This window comes from Anabrus simplex, chromosome 2, assembly GCF_040414725.1.
Source record: "Anabrus simplex isolate iqAnaSimp1 chromosome 2, ASM4041472v1, whole genome shotgun sequence".
NCBI lineage: Eukaryota > Metazoa > Arthropoda > Insecta > Orthoptera > Tettigoniidae > Anabrus > Anabrus simplex.
Window position 1 is genome coordinate 976,203,820 of NC_090266.1, and position 21,206 is coordinate 976,225,025.

General features: G+C 37.6%; 1 protein-coding gene across 3 annotated transcripts in view; it reads right to left on the reverse strand.

Annotated features, from left to right (window-relative positions):
- Nucleotides 1–21,206, reverse strand: part of Iml1 (GATOR complex protein Iml1) — a 724,094-nt gene that overhangs the window by 678,521 nt on the left and 24,367 nt on the right. For all 3 annotated transcript variants that reach the window (XM_067141784.2, XM_067141783.2, XM_067141785.2), the window contains exon 2: nucleotides 17,928–18,065. In XM_067141784.2, the coding sequence (XP_066997885.1) occupies nucleotides 17,928–18,065 (138 nt within the window). The remainder of the gene's footprint in view (nucleotides 1–17,927; nucleotides 18,066–21,206) is intronic.

Below are 21,206 nucleotides of genomic sequence, written 5' to 3' on the forward strand. Positions count from 1 at the left end.
TGTAAAATTCTTGTTCAAACAGATACTAGAACCGAAAATGACAAAAGGTCTTTCCAGAAAACAAAAACTATAATATCAACTATTAATTTTTTATTTGTTAAGAATTCAGAATTATTTTTTTATACTATATAGTCAGCACTTAGAAAATTTCTTGTCAGTATTTGCCATACATCAATACATATATGCTAATTTTATCGGTGAGTAAAATTGTCTTGTTTTTACTAGTGACATATGTTTGAATTTTTATTTTTTGTGTTTATATTTTTCTAGTTCAAAGTAATTATTCTATAGAACTGTATTTAGAAATACATTATACATCATAACATATATATTGTTTTGTATATTAAATGATTTTTTTTCAAAGTAGATATTGAGAGAGAAAGTGCAAAAATGTTTTTCTCTTCCTAAAAAAACCTTACCGACAACTATTTCAATAAAACGTTTTTTATTCTTTATATCACTCTAAATCAGTTGTTTATTCTATAAAGTTGATATGTAGAAAATTTCTTGCCGGCATTTGCCATAAACCAGTAGATATACACGAATTTTAAAATACATGTATTTCCACTAAAAACAGCCTCGCACTTTACAATAATAGATTGGAGGCGGAGCTCTGGCCTCTTCCAGCTGATGGTGAGCGGCCGACCAGATCGGCTCCTGGCTCCAAGAGGGTTAAGTCGTTTACAACGTCAAGCCAGTTATTTAGGCAAAATGGGATGTAATTTTCTTATTCGATACCAGGAACACATAAAAGCTAAAAGGCATAATAGATTTTCTGCGATGAGTTCCCACATCTCAGATTCAAACCATTCATTTTCCACAATAGAACAAGACCTTCCCATCCTCCAAACAGCCAGTAAAGGTACTCTGCTAAATATTTACTAAACCATCTTCATCGATATAGATCAGAAAATGCATCGTAATGGTACCTTAAATGAAATATTAGAAAACCTTAACATCCTTTTTGAAGAAATAATTTATACATTCTTCAGAAAAACTACTTCAACACAAATACAAGCCCGCCCTAACCCCTTCCCCTCCATTTCACTCCCCTCGACAACCCTCAAATTTTCCTCTACTTGGCCGCTACTTCCAGCAAACAGCACAAGGCCACACAAAAGCTTGCCAATACAAGGATTGACCGGCAAGGAAGCAAGTCAACTTTCACAAGTTGATACTTTGACAATACGGGCTCTAATATGAAATTTATAACGTGCAAGGAAGCAAGTGCTCAGATGTGCTTTATACCCTTCTCACTTTTTCTTTCTCGTTCATTTTCATGTACAAAATTTACAAGATTATAATTTTATTCTAGATTTATTTCACCCGAGACCATCTTACAACATAAGCCAGGCAATTCAACTTTCAACAACACACTATGAAGAAAGTTCCCCCTGTGTAAACAAGTTCAATTTTACTACACATCATTTTCAAATTTATCAACCCATCAATAGAACGTATTCTACAAAAAATAGTTGCAAGAAAATTAAGACTGTATAACAATTCATTATTTTATTAATAACCTATCTGTATTGGCAATCATAAAACTCAATCATAGTTTGATCAATGACTAAGCTTTGCAAGTGGAATTTTAAGTGCATGTTGCCAATTTGTTGTTCAATGATACACAAGGACAAAACATCGAAAAGACCTTTATAGATTTTAAGTTTATTGACAACACATGTATTGTAACAGCATTTTAAATATACTTGTATCTTTACCATATAACTTTTGTTTTGTTTTGTAAGGCTGAAGATGTACCCAAGAGGGACAAAACATTTTCCTTTAACTTTATTTTAAAGAATTAATATTTTAAGTATGTAAATGTGGAACTTTTTCTTGATAAAATCTTAAAACTAGCCAAGAGCAGGAAAGCTCACGTCCAGAAGGTGAAGAGGTTCGATGTCAGAGCCTCGAAATATAATACAGCCATCAAGGATGGGTACAGGGAAATGGTCCAGGCCAAGCTTGCAGATCAGAGGGAGAGACAAGAAGGCACCACCATAGAAGATCTACAGAAAACACTCCAGGACGCCATCATATACGCAGCGACAGAATCAATCGGTTTCCAAGACCCACACATAAGATCCGTGTGGTTTGATACAGAATGTGAAAAGGTCATAAAAATAAGGACCAAAGGAAGGGACAAGACTTTACAAAGACCAACAAGGTCAACAGGAGACGACTACAATGCGGCAAGTGTAAAAGCAAAGAGGGTGTTGCAAGGGAAGAAAACACAGCAAGAGACGTAGCAACTCAAGACCATCGAAGAGCTGTATAATAAGGAGGAGGTTTTAGGGAACAAGAGGAGAAATAAAGAATGGTTTCCAGTCCAGAATGTCATACTGCAATGACAAGAGGGGTCTTTTGGTCGGAGAGGAGGAAAAGGTCCTGTCGTGATTGGCGGAGCATTTTGAAGAGCTTCTGAACACCGAGAAAGCAGAGGCAAAGGTACCTGATCGAGTAGTAGCTGGCCACCCACCTTCTGACGAGCATGTGTCAGTCCCCGAAGTGATGAAGAATGAGATGAAGGAGACGATCAGCCTCATGCGCAATAACAGAGCGCCAACCAGCAGAGCTCTTCAAGTATGGAGGAGAAGAGCTTGTAGATACCATGCATGCCTGATTCGATCTGTGTGGGAAAACAAGGAGATGCTAACGAACTGGAGCTGGGCCCTTATCTGTCCTATCTACAAGAAAAGCAACAAGACAGTGAGCAGTGACTACCAAGGAATCTCACTACTTAGTGTGGCCTACAAGATCTTTTCAAAGGTGCTGGGTATGGGACTCGAATTCACTGCAGAGAGGCAGCTGGGAGACTATCAGTGTGGGTTCCTGTACAACATATCAATGACAGACCACATCTATCACTACGGCCCGTCCTTGAAATGTGTTACGAGTACAACGTCAATATTCACCAGGTTGACTACAATGAGCTTAAGACAGAGTGAACAGGTCAAAGTCGCGGCAGATGTTGGACGAGATGCAGATACTTTACTACAAAGGAAAATATTTAATGTATCCTCCTAATTCAATACAAAACATAATTCCATCATTAGATGGAGGATACATTTAATATTTTCCTTTGTAAACTGAAAACCGTCAATACGGAATAATTCTAATATGTTGTAATGCAGATACTGACAAAGATCGCCAACCTGGTCCTGATGACTAAGGAGTAATACGGCCTAAGTGGAGATCCAAGGACAGCTCTCCAAGGGGTTTTAAGTGCAGAGAGGGTTGAGACAAGGCAACGTGTTGTCAACCTCCCTGTTTAACCTCTGTCTGGAGCACGTTATGCATTGAACACCACTGAAGCCAGGAGGTACCATTTGTAACAGAACTCTCCTGTACCTGGCCGACACAGACGATGTTGTCCTGCTCAGGAGAAGTGCGAACTACCTGATGGAAGCTCTGCAGAATATAACTGAGGGATCACAACATCTGGGCTTGCAGATCAACAAGGACAAAAACCACATGTAACTAAGATTCCCCTAGACGCGGAGGTGTCAGAATTTTATCCCATGGGAGTTCTTCCACATGCCAGTAAATCTACTGATACATAACTGACATATTTGAGCACCTTCAAGTATCACCGGACTGAGGCAGGATCAAACCTGCCAAGGTGGTGGTGGTGGTGGCGGTGGTGGTGGTGGCAGTGGTGGTGGTGATGGTGGCGGCGGTGGTGGCGGCAACGGTAGGAAACACCATCTATTTTTTTCTTCACGCACAGTGACTGGTGGGGTGTAGTTGGCATCTACCCTCTTTGTAATTCATTACTCGGATACCACAGTATTGAGTGACATCTTTGATTATAAGGCAATGCTGGTTGATCTTAGCTTATGAATTGGAAACATTCAACATAGCAGTTTGTAATTAGTAGAGAATTTAAACTCTAAAGCCTCGTTTACAAAGGTAGAGGAACTGGGAGTTGTAACCCATGGTCGCAAAGTTCTTTGCATCACGTAAACTACCATGGTAGAGTGCGCAGAGCAAAGTAGGTAATAAATGGTAGAGTACAGTGGAGTTGTACTGTACTGCAGCAGAGTTGACTCTACTAATCGCCTCACTCACCAGCACGTTCTTAACATGGCCGCTTTCTCGATTGCATTCTACCCTGGTGTGAAAGGATTGCCTTGAGTACAGTGGTATGCTTCTTTTTACTAATGAAGTGATCTTAGGGGGAAACCTGTAAATTTGTTGAACTGTATTGTGAGCAAGAATGTCTGCAGAATATGAAAAGCAATTACGGCAAAAATAAGTACAGGAGACAAGCTACAGAGAAAGACTTAATTTGTGAAATTGGAAAAGGATTCATTATTCAAAATAATCAGGTCATTCTGAAATACATTTTGTGAAAATGAAAATCCACAGCCTGTTTCCAGTCATTCGACCGGGTCAGGAATGGGATGAATGAAGCTCCCATCTAGCGGCGAGGATAGCAATTGTGCCGGCTGCCGAAGCCTGCCGCACTCCTCTGGGGCAAGGATTAATGAGTGACATATGAAATGAAATGATACCAGGAGAATGTTGCTGGAAAGAAATATGATAGGGAAAACCAGAGTACCCAGAGAAAAACCTGACCGGCTTTGTCCAGCACAAATCTCACATGGAGTGACCAGGATTTGAACCTCGGAACCCAGTGTTGAGAGGCCAGCGAGCTGCCACCTGAGCCATGGAGGCTCCTACATTTCGTACAACTGTGTATCCTCAATAGCAAATTCTCTCAAAAGCAGAGCAGAAGCCCCATGAGGATCTTTCCTGCTAAGCCAACCTCCCCTCCAATCCGCTCCCTGTTGCCTTCTCCATCAAAAACTTCCTTCAACAATAACTGCTTAAATATTGTTAGACACACTGTCAGATATTTATGCTTTGACATGATGCTCAACTGAACAGACAGGATTTACTAGCTGTAACTGCTCTCCCATTCATGTAAACAGCGTACAGTGCCACAATATCGAGACTGGTACAGTACAATAGGCAGGCTAGCTGCTAGTACTAGTAAATTAGAACGCCAGTTCTATCTGTGTAAACAAAGCTACAACACTAAAATTGAAGTTAATCTTTAGAGGGTGTGTCATAGTAGTGTTTCTTCTTATGGTCCAAAACAAATGTCTTCACTGCAAAGCATGACAAGCCCAGTTTGTTTTATTCTTTTACATACTCCCTAACTGTATCTTGAAACAGTATCCTACTTTTCCATGTCTCTTTTGAATTCCTCGTTTATAAACTTTGGTATTCAGGGAGTGCAGATTAACATATTCACATCATCCTTCACATGTAAAAAAAAAAAAGTTTCTCTGATAATTGTGACGTACCCACTCAGCCCACAGATGTGTGACAGTATTATAAAGTGGCGGGTCACTTTAATAGTAATATAAATAAATGATATCTCATCGTTTCTCTATAAACAATATCCCATTGGCGCCAGCCTATAAGCTTATGGCTTGAAAACGATAGCTGATTAATAATAATAATAATAATAATAATAATAATAATAATAATAATAATAATAATAATAATACGTCATGAGACTCAAAAAACTCCCAGGGGTAGAGTGACGGGACACTAACCATTAAGTACACTAACTTGATTGATTGATTGATTGATTGATTGATTGATTGGAATTTAAGGATCATTAATAATCATTTCATAAAATACAAATTAAAGCAGCTATTTATAAGGATGAAAAAGTGAAGTAACAGCATATTAACAAAATCTGAACTTATGGAAGAAAAAGAAAAATTGAATGAAATTAACTCTAAGAAAATGAACTGTTGCGCGAAGACTTGCAGTAACTTATGCCATAAGCTCACCATTTGTAGACTCTGTTGTCTTGAAGACGATGATCGATGGATCTCTCATACCGGCTGCCTCATCTGTTGTTGGATTCCAGTCCTACTTATGCTTTTCCTGCCTATAACACTTCCTACTGTACTCCTTACATAAAGTCGTTATGAGTCCTAATTTTAAATGCAAAACCAACATGGGTTACGTTCATGGAGAGAATACACTTGTATTCTTCCGTATTACGGAACAGTAGCATAGCTAAATTCATAATAAAAGCTCTCCTCCCCTATACTAGTCAAAACTGGTCTCCCGTTGACTACCTCTCGTCATTGAGATAACAGGTCGTCCCGTGCGGAAACCGTACGATAACGAGGTAACAAATGACTATAATATGTATTATTCTTATTATTCAAACTACTCGAATAGAGGGATGTTGTCACCAATTATTTAATCCACTATCGTCAGAATATTTATTTATCCACGAAATTATCATCCTTGAAATTATTATTATTATTATTATTATTATTATTATTATTATTATTATTATTATATCCATCTTGTGATTATTATTATTATTATTACTGAATAGGCGACTCAAGATTTTATTATTATTATTATTATTATTATTATTATTATTATTATTATTATTATTATTATTATAATTATAAATGTCACTCAAGATATTATTATTATCACTGAACCGGTCACTTCCGCCAAAATGCATTAGGATATCGGTCGCGATTACAATCAACCAACGACATCATTACTATTATCGTTATGATAATTATTATTAATCTGATCGCGATAATTTAACATCGTCCTTACATTGTTACTATTATTATCGGTTGCATATTATCATATAGATTCCCGTTTAACATCTTTATCAACGCTCATTTAATTAAGGCGGTCCAATTCTTTATCTGCAATATTTATTATTATCATCACGCCATCATGTTTGCCATCACTCGTCATTACAATGATTACAATATACGATCATTTATGTGGAATCTGAACTCTCATTATCCTTAGATCCGTAGTATCTCGACGAATAGCGGTGCAGTCTATTTATTTCGTACATGCTGTCACGGGTTCGAATTCTACCCGCTACGTAACTCAGTATTTCTCTGTGACACTGCCCGTACATTTTACACTCATTTCAATATGCTAAGTGTTTCTCATACGGAATTTATATCCCTTTCTATCTCAATATCCCTTGATTCATTTATTTCTCACAGAATTATCAACTGACTTATTTATTCCACTTCTGACATCGTACGACCTTTTATTATCTGACTGCAGATTCTTTAACTTTTTTCTATCTCATTTTGATCTACGCCTTAGTTCGTTCTCCACAAATAATCGTAATATTTTGAAATTCTATTTACCAAAATTTGACAATCATGGTTTCGTAATATTAGTCCTACGTGTTCCGGCTAATGAATTGCAAATTTAAGACACGACATTTATTCGTAAAAAAAAAATACTGGACCGTAATTTAAACCACACGTTCATTAACATGTACGGATTATTAGCACCGATATTAAATTTCAATATTATTAATTGATCAAATTAAATTATCACACACTTTAATTCCGAATTAAAAACGACATCCCGTCATTAAATGATTCCCGATAAACTCAACATATTATCACTTGAATGTTATTATTACGCGCTGCTCACTAAAATTCAAATACCTCTTGAATTATTATTAATATCGCTTCACACAAATTTAACTTCACTTTGAAAATATGAACACACTGATCAACAACAAAACACAGCTGGCATGACAAAGCTGGACTTTCCTTCAATGTCATTACATAACTCGTCAAAATGACTAACAGAAAAGCACAGATCGGGTCTATCTGACTATGATAACAAATTCAAATGTAAAAATATTCATGACTACAAAGAAAATACGAATGCATGCATGACTTAACGTACTACCTAATATCTACAAAATTTACATCTACAACAAACTGAATACATAAAAAGACCCGATTATTTACGTTGTTATTAATTAATCCTGTCCGTGCTACAAATTTAGGATGGGATCGTTAAGCGACCCATCTTGTTACAGAAGGTAACCAAATCTAACCAAATTATTCCCATTTTCCCAATCACGCTAACATTTCCCAAATATTATTTACATTTTTGGCACTCATCTTAGTTATTGGTAATCCATTGCAGCTTGGCAGATGAGAGGCTCCTTTCGGCCCCTATCCGCCGTACTACTCGTCCATTCTTGATGGCGTAATTCCACAAATGATTTCCTGGCACATTACCATTTTTACACTAATACTTTAACTATCACACTACTTCACCATTGACAATGTTAACACTGAAAAGTTGACTTTTACAAAACAAATTAATACCCTAGACCCAAGATTTACTATATTACACTGTTTTAAGCTTCGTCCAATTACCGCACAAAAGGACTTGGACACGTACGAGGTGTCGAATTATTCGCCCGGCACGAGTTATGTTGTCCGACGCGATACGCCCGACGCAGGTTTCCATCTTGAAGTGTTCATGATAGCGGTTCGATCCTCCTAAGTACAGGCTATTATTTCCCAGGTACTGTTCGTCACACAGTATTCTATTCTTGCACTTAGTGCTGTGCAGTTGAATTTTATATTAGTCACTCTTGCAATGCAATTAATTAACTTTACTACGATATTTGTAACTGGCACACACTGTCCTAAGTTAACTATTTTCAGTTCACGGTTTTCGAGCGCGGTCACATTTTATAAGTCCCGGCGGATGCTCGCACCAATACATGTTGAATTACTGTAAGCACGACAAGTTTGAATTCAGCTGCGGACGGTCGTTCAGCTTCGAAGTACAATTTCAAGTCAAGCGCGGACGGTATTTCCGCCCCGAAGTTTAGTTTCAAGACAAGTAAGACTAGCACAACTGCTAAGACTGCTCCGACTGGTAAGACTGGGGTAATGAGTGTTCCATGCGCTCGTATATATTGACGAAGCTTTCCCTAGCGCATTAAATGACGTTATATCCATGATGGAGGGGGTGGATTTTTAATATCGGCACTTGCACTCCGAATTGGACGTTAAAATTTATATCAAATTAATCCACTCCGCTAGCATATTTGCTGGATTAAATATGAACTCCTGGCGATCACAGATTTAGGAGATACGGGTGGATTTAGCTCCTCACATTTCGCGCCTTTGGAAGCGTCCCTTACAACGTGGTTTTCGTCCAGCCAATGACATTCAAGCTGTCTGGTTTCCAAGAAATCCAGCCTTCAATTTATTTAATTTGCCCATAATTATCGATTATTTTTCCATGCGTGACATCTAATAAGTTCATTACATTGATCCGTGTACTCACAATAATTTATTACTGATTACTTTCGAAGTTACATTGGTGTCTCATCCCCCATCTCTTAAGATGGTATCCCTAAGTCTCCATCTAAATTTTCGTGATTGGCCTGCAAGTGGTCACGTGATTTAAATTTCCACCTACGATAAGCTAGGCTAGCGAATGTCCTCGCAACCACTGTACTTTTCCATTCAACCTTTCCTGGAATTCATGACGTCGCGGAAGTTTCCGTCCGCCCAAAATATCCCAGCGCACTGCACGTGTTGCAAGCATTCATTGTCTCAAACTACCCCCTTCTCTTTCTGACCAAGACTTATTTGTGGACTTGTATTTTCCCTGGTCGCCAACTAATGGGCTCCCATGCTGTGAAGCAGCTAAATGTTGTTGTGTCGAGCTAATCCGTCAGGCTCCAGTCTGTCGTGTTCCTTAGCTCATATTTCAACACTACACAGATGAAATATTTTCACCTACACTTCTGTACTTCAATAAATGTACTATTTCCCTTCATAAATCAAATCATGATTGACTTTGGGCCTAAGTCACTCGGGTTCATTTTCCTCTTGCCCAGGTAAAAAAAATCTAGTGAGCATCATGAGATTTTTTAATTATGTTTCCATCTCATCACTATCATGATTTGACATCGGATCCTCTGTTCTGCGACGGCTATTGATTTCATCTCTCAACATCTGATTCCTGAACCTTAACTCATCGTTCTGTCTTTCGATTTGATGGATCGTATTGACAAATTCCTGCACGTCGCTGTCTATCTCTCCACACTCCGGACATGGCCTTGCTTGAGTTGGTGTATGGATTACTTGGACTTCGTCTTCCCTTCCGTCTTCTTCTTCATCCTCTTCTTCGACATCATCTTCTTTCGGCTCGTCATCTGCTTCCTCTCGTCCATACTCTGCTTTCAGTCACATCCATCTACCCTCGATTTATCGTTCGTTGTCGACTCTTTCGCCTTGGCTGACGTCCTGGATCGAAAATTTTTCTGGGCTCCGGTTCAGTTGACTCATATCACATGTCGTCCTCGCTTCCGTCGCTGTCTCGATTATCCTAGTTTGTGGTCGTCTATGCCTGGGGCGTCTCTGGTTATAATAATACATATTCTTCTCTAACTGGCGCGGCAAAGTCTCCGTCTGTACTGCCGTAATTTTTTCCTCAATGATATTGTTTGCCTCCCGGCTGAAGCCTGTCGGGTTAACATGTCCTCGGGCTTCGAACCTGGAAGTTTTATCAACTGACCTTTCTATCTCATGGACCCCTGATGTCGGGATTGCGTTTGGCACTATAGGTGACCCATCCCTGGTTTCCACTTTCTGTTCCATCGTCTCGGGTTGCGATATACTGTCCTCTTTACGGATTTCCTGGTTTTCACAGTTCTCCAGTTCTTGCTTTTGGAGGTGGAAGTCTTGTGCTGATCCTGGTTGATCTACCGTAATTTTGACTACTTCCCTATCCTTTCTAAGCTCTCCCGGCTTCTCGGGATTCCCGTCTGACCTGAGCTCGGTCACTGAAATGTTCTCCGCCTGTACTTCGTTATCACATGAGGTACGCACTTCACATTTTTGCTCCGCTAACTGCATTTTATTACTATCACTTACGATCGGACTGTCTTCGGGTTTTCTAGTTTCAATTTTATTTCCTAATAAGACCCTGGTGGCCAGCAATTGATCAATTTTACGCTCAAGTGAAACATTATTAGCCTTCATTTGTTCAATAATTTCCTGTTTATCGGAAATCCTATCAGCCCGCATTTGTTCTGCGAATTCCTGTTTAATCGAACCATTATTAACCTTCAAAGCTTGAATTAATACCTCTAATGTGATAGCTTTCACTTCTCCCTGTCCATCTACTACTATGTCCTGGGGTCGCTCCCCACCGTCGTCAGACATTATAACTTTTCTTGAGAAAGCAAAGGGCCGATCGGCCTCTCACCTTGCCGCACACGAAGGAATACGCTATTGGGTCTAGGCCCTATCCTATGATATTATACCCCTACACTAACTTTCATTTAACAACAAAAATGTTGACTCTAAAACTTGTTTACATTTGCATGTCATTCAACTTGACTGCTAGCTTGCGCCTAAGATTTCACAATAAACCGCTCCAATATAACAACAACAACATCATTAAAAACAACGATGAAGTTGGAAATCTCCTGCCCTGAAATACGTTAATTTTAATTTATACCATCTCAACCTCTTTTTTTTTTAATAATAACTTGAACTGGTGCTCAGTAATATTTTTACCAATCCAAGCCTTCCTACATAACTGTTTATACTATTCATCTCATGTCAATGACATTTAAACGGAGTCCTGAATTACCAAAAATAATATTAAATTTTCATAAAGGAAAAAGAGAAACATCAAATCTTCGAGCTTATTGAATTTTGAATCATTGCCTAACTTGAAGAGATTAGCAATGGATTATATTAATACACTAGTCAAATCTAGCCCCGTTCGGAACTAACCTTACTCTAGCATGATATTACGTTACATGTGAACACCCACTTGACCGTGATTCGGTCATCAATTAATTAAAATCACAAAAAAATATTAAAAAATTTAAAAAATATAAAAATTTTATAATTAATTAGCAATGATATTAGCCTCTTTATAATGCAATCAAGCTTCCCAGTGGGCACACAGTAAAACCTCACTTTGGGCCAGCCATTTTGCTTCTGGCCCAACTATAACATGTCCTACAATAGGTCATCATTTTACTGATGTCAACCAACATGACTCGTAGTTCTTCCCTTGATTTGTTAGGCCCTCTCTGCCGTTCTTAAGCCACCACGTTGGGTAACATTTTTTCACCCGTCCACCTCCCGAGTCCCAGAATAGCATTAATCTCAGGGGTGTCGGTTCATTATTTAAGTCCACAAATATATAAATATAGAGGCATAAGAGAACACGGGAATGAACGGAGCAATTAAAATTAAAATGGGGAAAGCTCGATTGTAAACTTGAATTTAAGAACTCCATGATAGGACTAGGAAGTGACATTTACCTTTAAAAAGGGTATCATCTAACTACAATAAAAAGATTGAGAATGGTTTCCTTTGAAATAATGGCTAGAAGAGCAGTTTATTACGCCATCCGACGTACGAAACTTTGATACATTTGGCAATGATATTTAAATTTTCACACACGTTACATAAACAAATCACTTGCTATACCGCAAGTGGTATCAATATGTTGCTGGGATACTCCTCAAAAAAATTACAAATGGGGTAAAACTTATGGATCGATTACATTTGGATCGAACCGTTGTTCAAGGATATAGCTTCCTTCTATCGGGAGCCCGAGCATAACCCATGTTACGGTCGGCTTCTCGATTTAACCAAGATGACGTACCCCGGCTATATACATTTTTCCGAGACCAGTACTCGGATTGCGTAATGTTCTCGTGAGTTATGAAAATGTATTTACACGGACAGTTTCTATCTTACGATGTCCAGCTGATGCCATACCACTGAATTAGCATTTATATTTTATTTACACATGATCTGAAATGTTACAAAGTAGCCTCAGTAGACTACTGCTACAGATGAGATAACGAGAAGCGGTGAGAAATACCATGCCGAAGACCTCCCCTCGCATCGCCAGCGAAGTAAACAAACACACAAAGTATTACTGTAACTCGTCCCGTGCGGAAACCGTACGATAACGAGGTAACAAATTACTATAATATGTATTATTCTTATTATTCAAACTACTCGAATAGAGGGATGTTGTCACCAATTATTTAATCCACTATCGTCAGAATATTTATTTATCCACGAAATTATCATCCTTGAAATTATTATTATTATTATTATTATTATTACTCAACGGTTCCTGGCACTGTCACGTTTGATTAATATCGTCATTATTATGCGGGACGCAAACACAAATGGTTATTACTGTTATTATTATTATTATTATTATTATTATTAGTATATCCCTCTTGTGATTATTATTATTATTGAATAGGTGATTCAAGATTTTATTATTATTATTATTATTATTATTATTATTATTATTATAAATGTCACTCAAGATATTATTATCACTGAACCGGTCACTTCCGCCAAAATGCATTAGGATATCGGTCGCGATTACAATCAACCAACGACATCATTACTATTATCGTTATGATAATTATTATTAATCTGACCGCGATAATTTAACATCGTCCTTACATTGTTACTATTATTATCGGTTGCATATTATCATATAGATTCCCGTTTAACATCTTTATCAACGCTCATTTAATTAAGGCGGTCCAATCCTTTATCTGCAATATTTATTATTATCATCACGCCACCATGATTGTCATCACTCGTCATTACAATGATTACAATATACGATCATTTATGTGGAATCTGAACTCTCATTATCCTTAGATCCGTAGTATCTCGACGAATAGCGGTGCAGTCTATTTATTTCGTACATGCTGTCACGGGTTCGAATTCTACCCGCTACGTAACTCAGTATTTCTCTGTGACACTGCCCGTACATTTTACACTCATTTCAATATGCTAAGTGTTTCTCATACGGAATTTATATCCCTTTCTATCTCAATATCCCTTGATTCATTTATTTCTCACAGAATTATCAACTGACTTATTTATTCCACTTCTGACATCGTACGACCTTTTATTATCTGACTGCAGATTCTTTAACTTTTTTCTATCTCATTTTGATCTACGCCTTAGTTCGTTCTCCACAAATAATCGTAATATTTTGAAATTCTATTTACCAAAATTTGACAATCATGGTTTCGTAATATTAGTCCTACGTGTTCCGGCTAATGAATTGCAAATTTAAGACACGACATTTATTCGTAAAAAAAAAATACTGGACCGTAATTTAAACCACACGTTCATTAACATGTACGGATTATTAGCACCGATATTAAATTTCAATATTATTAATTGATCAAATTAAATTATCACACACTTTAATTCCAAATTAAAAACGACATCCCGTCATTAAATGATTCCCGATAAACTCAACATATTATCACTTGAATGTTATTATTACGCGCTGCTCACTAAAATTCCAATACCTCTTGAATTATTATTAATATCGCTTCTCACAAATTTAACTTCACTTTGAAAATATGAACACACTGATCAACAACAAAACACAGCTGGCATGACAAAGCTGGACTTTCCTTCAATGTCATTACATAACTCGTCAAAATGACTAACAGAAAAGCACAGATCGAGTCTATCTGACTATGATAACAAATTCAAATGTAAAAATATTCATGACTACAAAGAAAATATGAATGCATGCATGACTTAACGTACTACCTAATATCTACAAAATTTACATCTACAACAAACTGAATACATAAAAAGACCCGATTATTTACGTTGTTATTAATTAATCCTGTCCGTGCTACAAATTTAGGATGGGATCGTTAAACGACCCATCTTGTTACAGAAGGTAACCAAATCTAACCAAATTATTCCCATTTTCCCAATCACGCTAACATTTCCCAAATATTATTTACATTTTTGGTACTCATCTTAGTTATTGGTAATCCATTGCAGCTTGGCAGATGAGAGGCTCCTTTCGGCCCCTATCCGCCGTACTACTCGTCCATTCTTGATGGCGTAATTCCACAAATGATTTCCTGGCACATTACCATTTTTACACTAATACTTTAACTATCACACTACTTCACCATTGACAATGTTAACACTGAAAAGTTGACTTTTACAAAACAAATTAATACCCTAGACCCAAGATTTACTATATTACACTGTTTTAAGCTTCGTCCAATTACCGCACAAAAGGACTTGGACACGTACGAGGTGTCGAATTATTCGCCCGGCACGAGTTATGTTGTCCGACGCGATACGCCCGACGCAGGTTTCCCTCTTGAAGTGTTCATGATAGCGGTTCGATCCTCCTAAGTACAGGCTATTATTTCCCAGGTACTGTTCGTCACACAGTATTCTATTCTTGCACTTAGTGCTGTGCAGTTGAATTTTATATTAGTCACTCTTGCAATGCAATTAATTAACTTTACTACGATATTTGTAACTGGCACACACTGTCCTAAGTTAACTATTTTCAGTTCACGGTTTTCGAGCGCGGTCACATTTTATAAGTCCCGGCGGATGCTCGCACCAATACATGTTGAATTACTGTAAGCACGACAAGTTTGAATTCAGCTGCGGACGGTCGTTCAGCTTCGAAGTACAATTTCAAGTCAAGCGCGGACGGTATTTACGCTCCGAAGTTTAGTTTCAAGACAAGTAAGACTAGCACAACTGCTAAGACTGCTCCGACTGGTAAGACTGGGGTAATGAGTGTTCCATGCGCTCGTATATATTGACGAAGCTTTCCCTAGCGCATTAAATGACGTCATATCCATGATGGAGGGGGTGGATTTTTAATATTGGCACTTGCACTCCGAATTGGACGTTAAAATTTATATCAAATTAATCCACTCCGCTAGCATATTTGCTGGATTAAATATGAACTCCTGACGATCATAGATTTAGGAGATACGGGTGGATTTAGCTCCTCACATTTCGCGTCTTTGGAAGCGTCCCTTACAACGTGGTTTTCGTCCAGCCAATGACATTCAAGCTGTCTGGTTTCCAAGAAATCCATCCTTCAATTTATTTAATTTGCCCATAATTATCGATTATTTTTCCATGCGTGACATCTAATAAGTTCATTACATTGATCCGTGTACTCACAATAATTTATTACTGATTACTTTCGAAGTTACATTGGTGTCTCATCCCCCATCTCTTAAGATGGTATCCCTGAGTCTCCATCTAAATTTTCGTGATTGGCCTGCAAGTGGTCACGTGATTTAAATTTCCACCTGCGATAACCTAGGCTAGCGAATGTCCTCGCAACCACTGTACTTTTCCATTCAACCTTTCCTGGAATTCATGACGTCGCGGAAGTTTCCGTCCGCCCAAAATATCCCAGCGCACTGCATGTGTTGCAAGCATTCATTGTCTCAAACTACCCCCCTCTCTTTCTGACCAAGACTTATTTGTGGACTTGTATTTTTCCTGGTCGCCAACTAATGAATGGGCTCCCCTGCTGTGAAGCAGCTAAATGTTGTTGTGTCGAGCCAATCCGTCAGGCTCCAGTCTGTCGTGTTCCTTAGCTCATATTTCAACACTACACAGATGAAATATTTTCACCTACACTTCTGTATTTCAATAAATGTACTATTTCCCTTCATAAATCAAATCATGATTGACTTTGGACCTAAGTCACTCGGGTTCAATAAATAAATGATATCTCATTGTTTCTCAATAAACAATATCCCATTGGCGCCAGCCTGTAAGCTTATGGTTTGAAAACGATAGCTGATGATTATTAATAATAATAATAATAATAATACGTCATGAGACTCAAAAAACTCCCAGGGGTAGAGTGACGGGACACTAACCATTAAGTACACTAACTTGGAATTTAAGGATCATTAATAATCATTTCTTAAAATACAAATTAAAACATGAAGGATGAAGAAGTGACGTAACAGCATATTAACAAAATCTGAACTTACGGAAGAAAAAGAAAAATTGAATGAAATTAACTCTAAGAAAATGAACTGTTGCGCGAAGACTTGCAGTAACTTATGCCATAAGCTCACCATTTGTAGACTCTGTTGTCTTGAAGACGGTGATCGATGGATCTCTCATACCGGTTGCCTCATGTTGTTGGATTCCAGTCCTACTTATGCTTTTCCTGCCTTTAACACTTCCTACTGTACTCCTTACATAAAGTCGTTATGAGTCCTAATTTTAAATGCAAAACCACCATGGGTTATGTTCATGGAGAGAATACACTTGTATTCTTCCGTATTACGGAACAGTAGCATAGCTAAATTCATAATAAAAGCTCTCCTCCCCTATACTAGTCAAAACTGGTCTCCCGTTGACTACCTCTCGTCATTGAGATAACAGGCCCCAATGAGAGTAACTTTTGAGTAGTATATATTCAGATGCGAAGTGAACTAAGTTAAAATCTTCTCCGATGTGCAGACGTAGAATCGTAGTAAGAGTGTCTTCCAAGAGTGTCTCTGTGTCTTAGAGTAAGAAAAAGAATGTCCTCTCCAGCTCTTGTCGGCGGGTATATAGCCGTCAAAAATCTCCCTCCATCAGCCATATCACATGGTCCAGTAGGATTCGAGGTCTCATCCCTTCTCCTATGTATTGCTGTGAATCCATCACGTTGCTTCATTACGTCCATTCCCATAGGCTAAACTTTCCCATGAAATCAAAGCGTCAGGTAGCGAACTTCGAAAAGTCAGCGTTCATAATGTTTCAACTGTCTCTTCAGAAGGTGGAGAGGGTAAAGTCTCTCGTAACCTTGATGACGTACGTTTCCTGGAAATTGGCTGAAATTAGCCTGCTGACTCTGGTCACCTCACAACGGCTATTGGAAAATTTACTGCAAGCTATTAATATGAATGATGTTGAAATACCTTACCCAATATGGGGTTCCTTCAGAATACGTTATAGCCGCGATACAAAGAAATGAAATGATGTGAAATGGATGATTAAAACCGTATATATACATATTAATTTTAAAATGACCTATCAGTGATTAAATAAATACATCTTATCAATTAATTATATAGTTCAATAATTGAATACATGCAGTGATGTCCCAAACATCACACAATTAGTACCATATATAAAATGTAAGAACTTACAAACTTCAGTAAGCACCAGTGAGCATAACATTTTAAATAATTTAAATATCTCTAATGTATAATTTTAAATCATTGCTATATACTGTATTCCGATTAAACTCACCACGTCCTTGAAGATCTTCTTTGAACAAAGTAACTTGTAAGAGCAGTCTACTAAATTCATCTTCCGGATGGTAAATCTCAACAATATCACCTATTTTAATGCTAGGAAAATCCTTTGGATTAATAATTAAATCTTCACCTGAAACACAAATTGCAAAAACTGTATTCCTACAGATTCAAATAACTGCTGTCTTATTTACATTTCAATTAAGTGTGTGTTTCCAAACAAGTTACATATACTTAAATTAATAATATGCAATTCAGAATTGGACAGGGAAAGTATCATTGTTTTTAACGTATTATTTTAGTCCCATACAGACAATTGACAGATTCAATAGTAGAACAAGCATCAAAAGACCGTAACCAGCTTTCTTCCCATCCCACATTTCCCACATCAATACCAGAGAAGCTCTCTTTCTACAATATGAAAATGCACTCTTTGCATTGAGAGATCATCACTATAGCTCTTAATGAGACAATGATAGAGCAACAAGTGTGTCGGTGAGGGTCTTAAGACAAAGGATAATAAGTGGGACTGATGAAAAGTCAGCCTTTCTAAGAAGATGGCAGTATGTAAGAAGAAGAGTAGTTTGGTCTTGCTTTTTTCTTTCATGGTTTCTCTGTCTATTTTCTTTTCCTCCTACCACAATGTGAATTACCATCAGTTTAATGATGTTACTGATTTTACGTCCCACTAACTAACTGTTATGGTTTTCGGAAACACCAAGGTGCAGGAATTTTATCCCGTAGGATTCTTTTACTTGCCTGTATATCTACCGACATAAAGCTGACGAATTTGAGCACCTTCAAATACTACCAGACTGAGAGACAATCGAACGTGCTGAGCTGGGCTCAGAAGGCCAGCCAGCACTCCACCATCTGAGCTACTCAGCCCAGCCATCAAGTTTAACCTTTGTGCATAATTCTGTTTTCCATCCTACCTACTTCTTTCCAGATTTGTGTCCCTCTCTATTTCATAGATTCACAAGCAGTAATCATAAAAGAGAGTCAATTACTTACAATTGTACAGTATATACGAAGGTAATTCCAAAAATAAGGTCTCCTATTTTTTTTTATAAATACAGAGACCTGTTTATTTCTACAATGATTTACATCATTTCACAGCTTAAACATTTAGCTATTTTTCTACATTATCACCATTTCGGTCGATACATTTTTGTAGACGCTGTGATAGTTTTTGTTATCACTATTTCGGTCGATACATTTTTGTAGACGCTGTGACAGTTTTTGTATGTCCATGTCATACCAGCTCGCCGCCATGCTGTTCAGGAAGTTGTGAGTGGCGCTCTGGGAAACCTCAGGAACCAAAGTGCAGAGATCATCCAGGGTGATCCGCCGATTTTCATGCATAATTTGCTCAACCTTCATGACTGTCTTGACAGAAATTGATGGTCTCCTGCTCCTTTGTTCATTTGTCATGAATTTCACTCCGACAGGCTGCAGACTCTCTACACCACTTACGAACATCTTTGACATCCATGCACAACTCACCATACACTTCCGTCAATTGGTGATGGATTTCAATTGGTTTAGTACCTTTTTCACTAAAAATAAAAATAAAAAAAATAACTGCGTGCACTTCGCACTTGGTGGTAACATCCAACGGGAGCTCCATTCTGAATAGCTGCCAAGCCAAGACAGAGTGCCTAAGCGCGGCGTGCGCATGTTTATATGCGAGCGCGGGAAACACTCTTCACCATACTGTGACCAACAGCCACACGAACAGAGTTCTGTATCTATAAAAAAATAGGAGACCTTATTTTTGCGATTACCCTCGTAGTTCAAGGAACAAAACAAGCACATTATGGATGGTTATCAGTGAAATACTTTTCATTGTCAAGTGTGAATCTAATTTCAAGCCATGCTATATCTTGTCAGTGAAACAAAAAGGATACATCACCAAATTAGGCTTGAGATACTTACAAATGACACCAACTCAACGGAATATGTCGGAATTACACCAAGGTGTTGAAGGTACTGATATGTGAACCAGTGAGGGATACATTTCTTGTACAACTTTTAAATGTCTGGTCAAGACGAATTCAAATTTAATGCCTAGTTTCTTTCAGTTGTAATATCATAATTTTGTATTCTCATCTGTTTTATCGCAGCAAGTCTTACTATTTTTAGACAAAATTTAAAGAATATATTTTGTTCAATATCAAATTATCGTTTTATTTCAATGGTAGATTTAGATGACCTTAAATTTAATGGGGAAACAAAACGACAATCTCCTTTTCCTAGAACCTATATGTTATGCTGCATAAGTAAGCTTATTACCTCACACCCTAGAGATATTCAAGACTCTCTTTCTATTATCACTACATCTATTTGTAGCTGGCCCCCATCAACAATTGTATGTGTAAGTAATCAGGTAAAAACTAAGTTTGAGTACATAGTCCGACGATTGAGTATTTTATTTCATGAATAATGATAATTTTTTAAATTTTGATTATTTTAATATTTTTAAACCACCTTTAAAGATACAAACCTGTTTTGACATTCCTCAACAATTCCTATAAACCCATCCCAGAGTCTCTTTACATTTTTATTTATCATTTTCCACTGATCATAGTTCCTTTTTAAAAACTCCCTCTTGTCTGCTTTATCAGCCACATGGTATTGCCTAATAGACCTACTTTTAAGACCTTCCTTCCTGTCACATTTATTCTTAACTACGACAAAAATAGCTTCATGATCACTAATACCATCTATTACTTCGGTTTCTCTACAGAGCTCATCTGGTTTTACCAGCACCAGGATATTCTTCCCTCTAGTTGTTCCATCACTTTCTGAATCAGCTGTCTTTCCCATATTAACTTATTTGCCGTTTGTTGGTCATCCTTTCTGTAGTTCGCATTACCTTCCCAATTGACACTTGGTCAATTCAGATCTCCCGCTATAACCACATTCCTTTCCATGTCGTTTCCTACATAGCTGATTATCTTATCAAATAATTCAGAATCAGCATCAGCGCTACCCTTTCCCGGTCTGTACACTTCAAAGACATCAAAATGCCTATTATCTTTAGAAATGAGCCTTACACCTAGAATTTCATGTCTGTAATCTTTAACTTTTTCGTAGCTTACAAATTCTTCTTTCACCAGAATGAATACACCCCTCTTACCGTTCTTATCCTATCTCCATGATACACACTCCAGTTCCATGAGAAAATTTCTGCTTCCAATTATATCATTTCTCAGCCATGATTCAACTCCTATTACAATATCTGGTAAGTATATATCTATTAAATTATTTA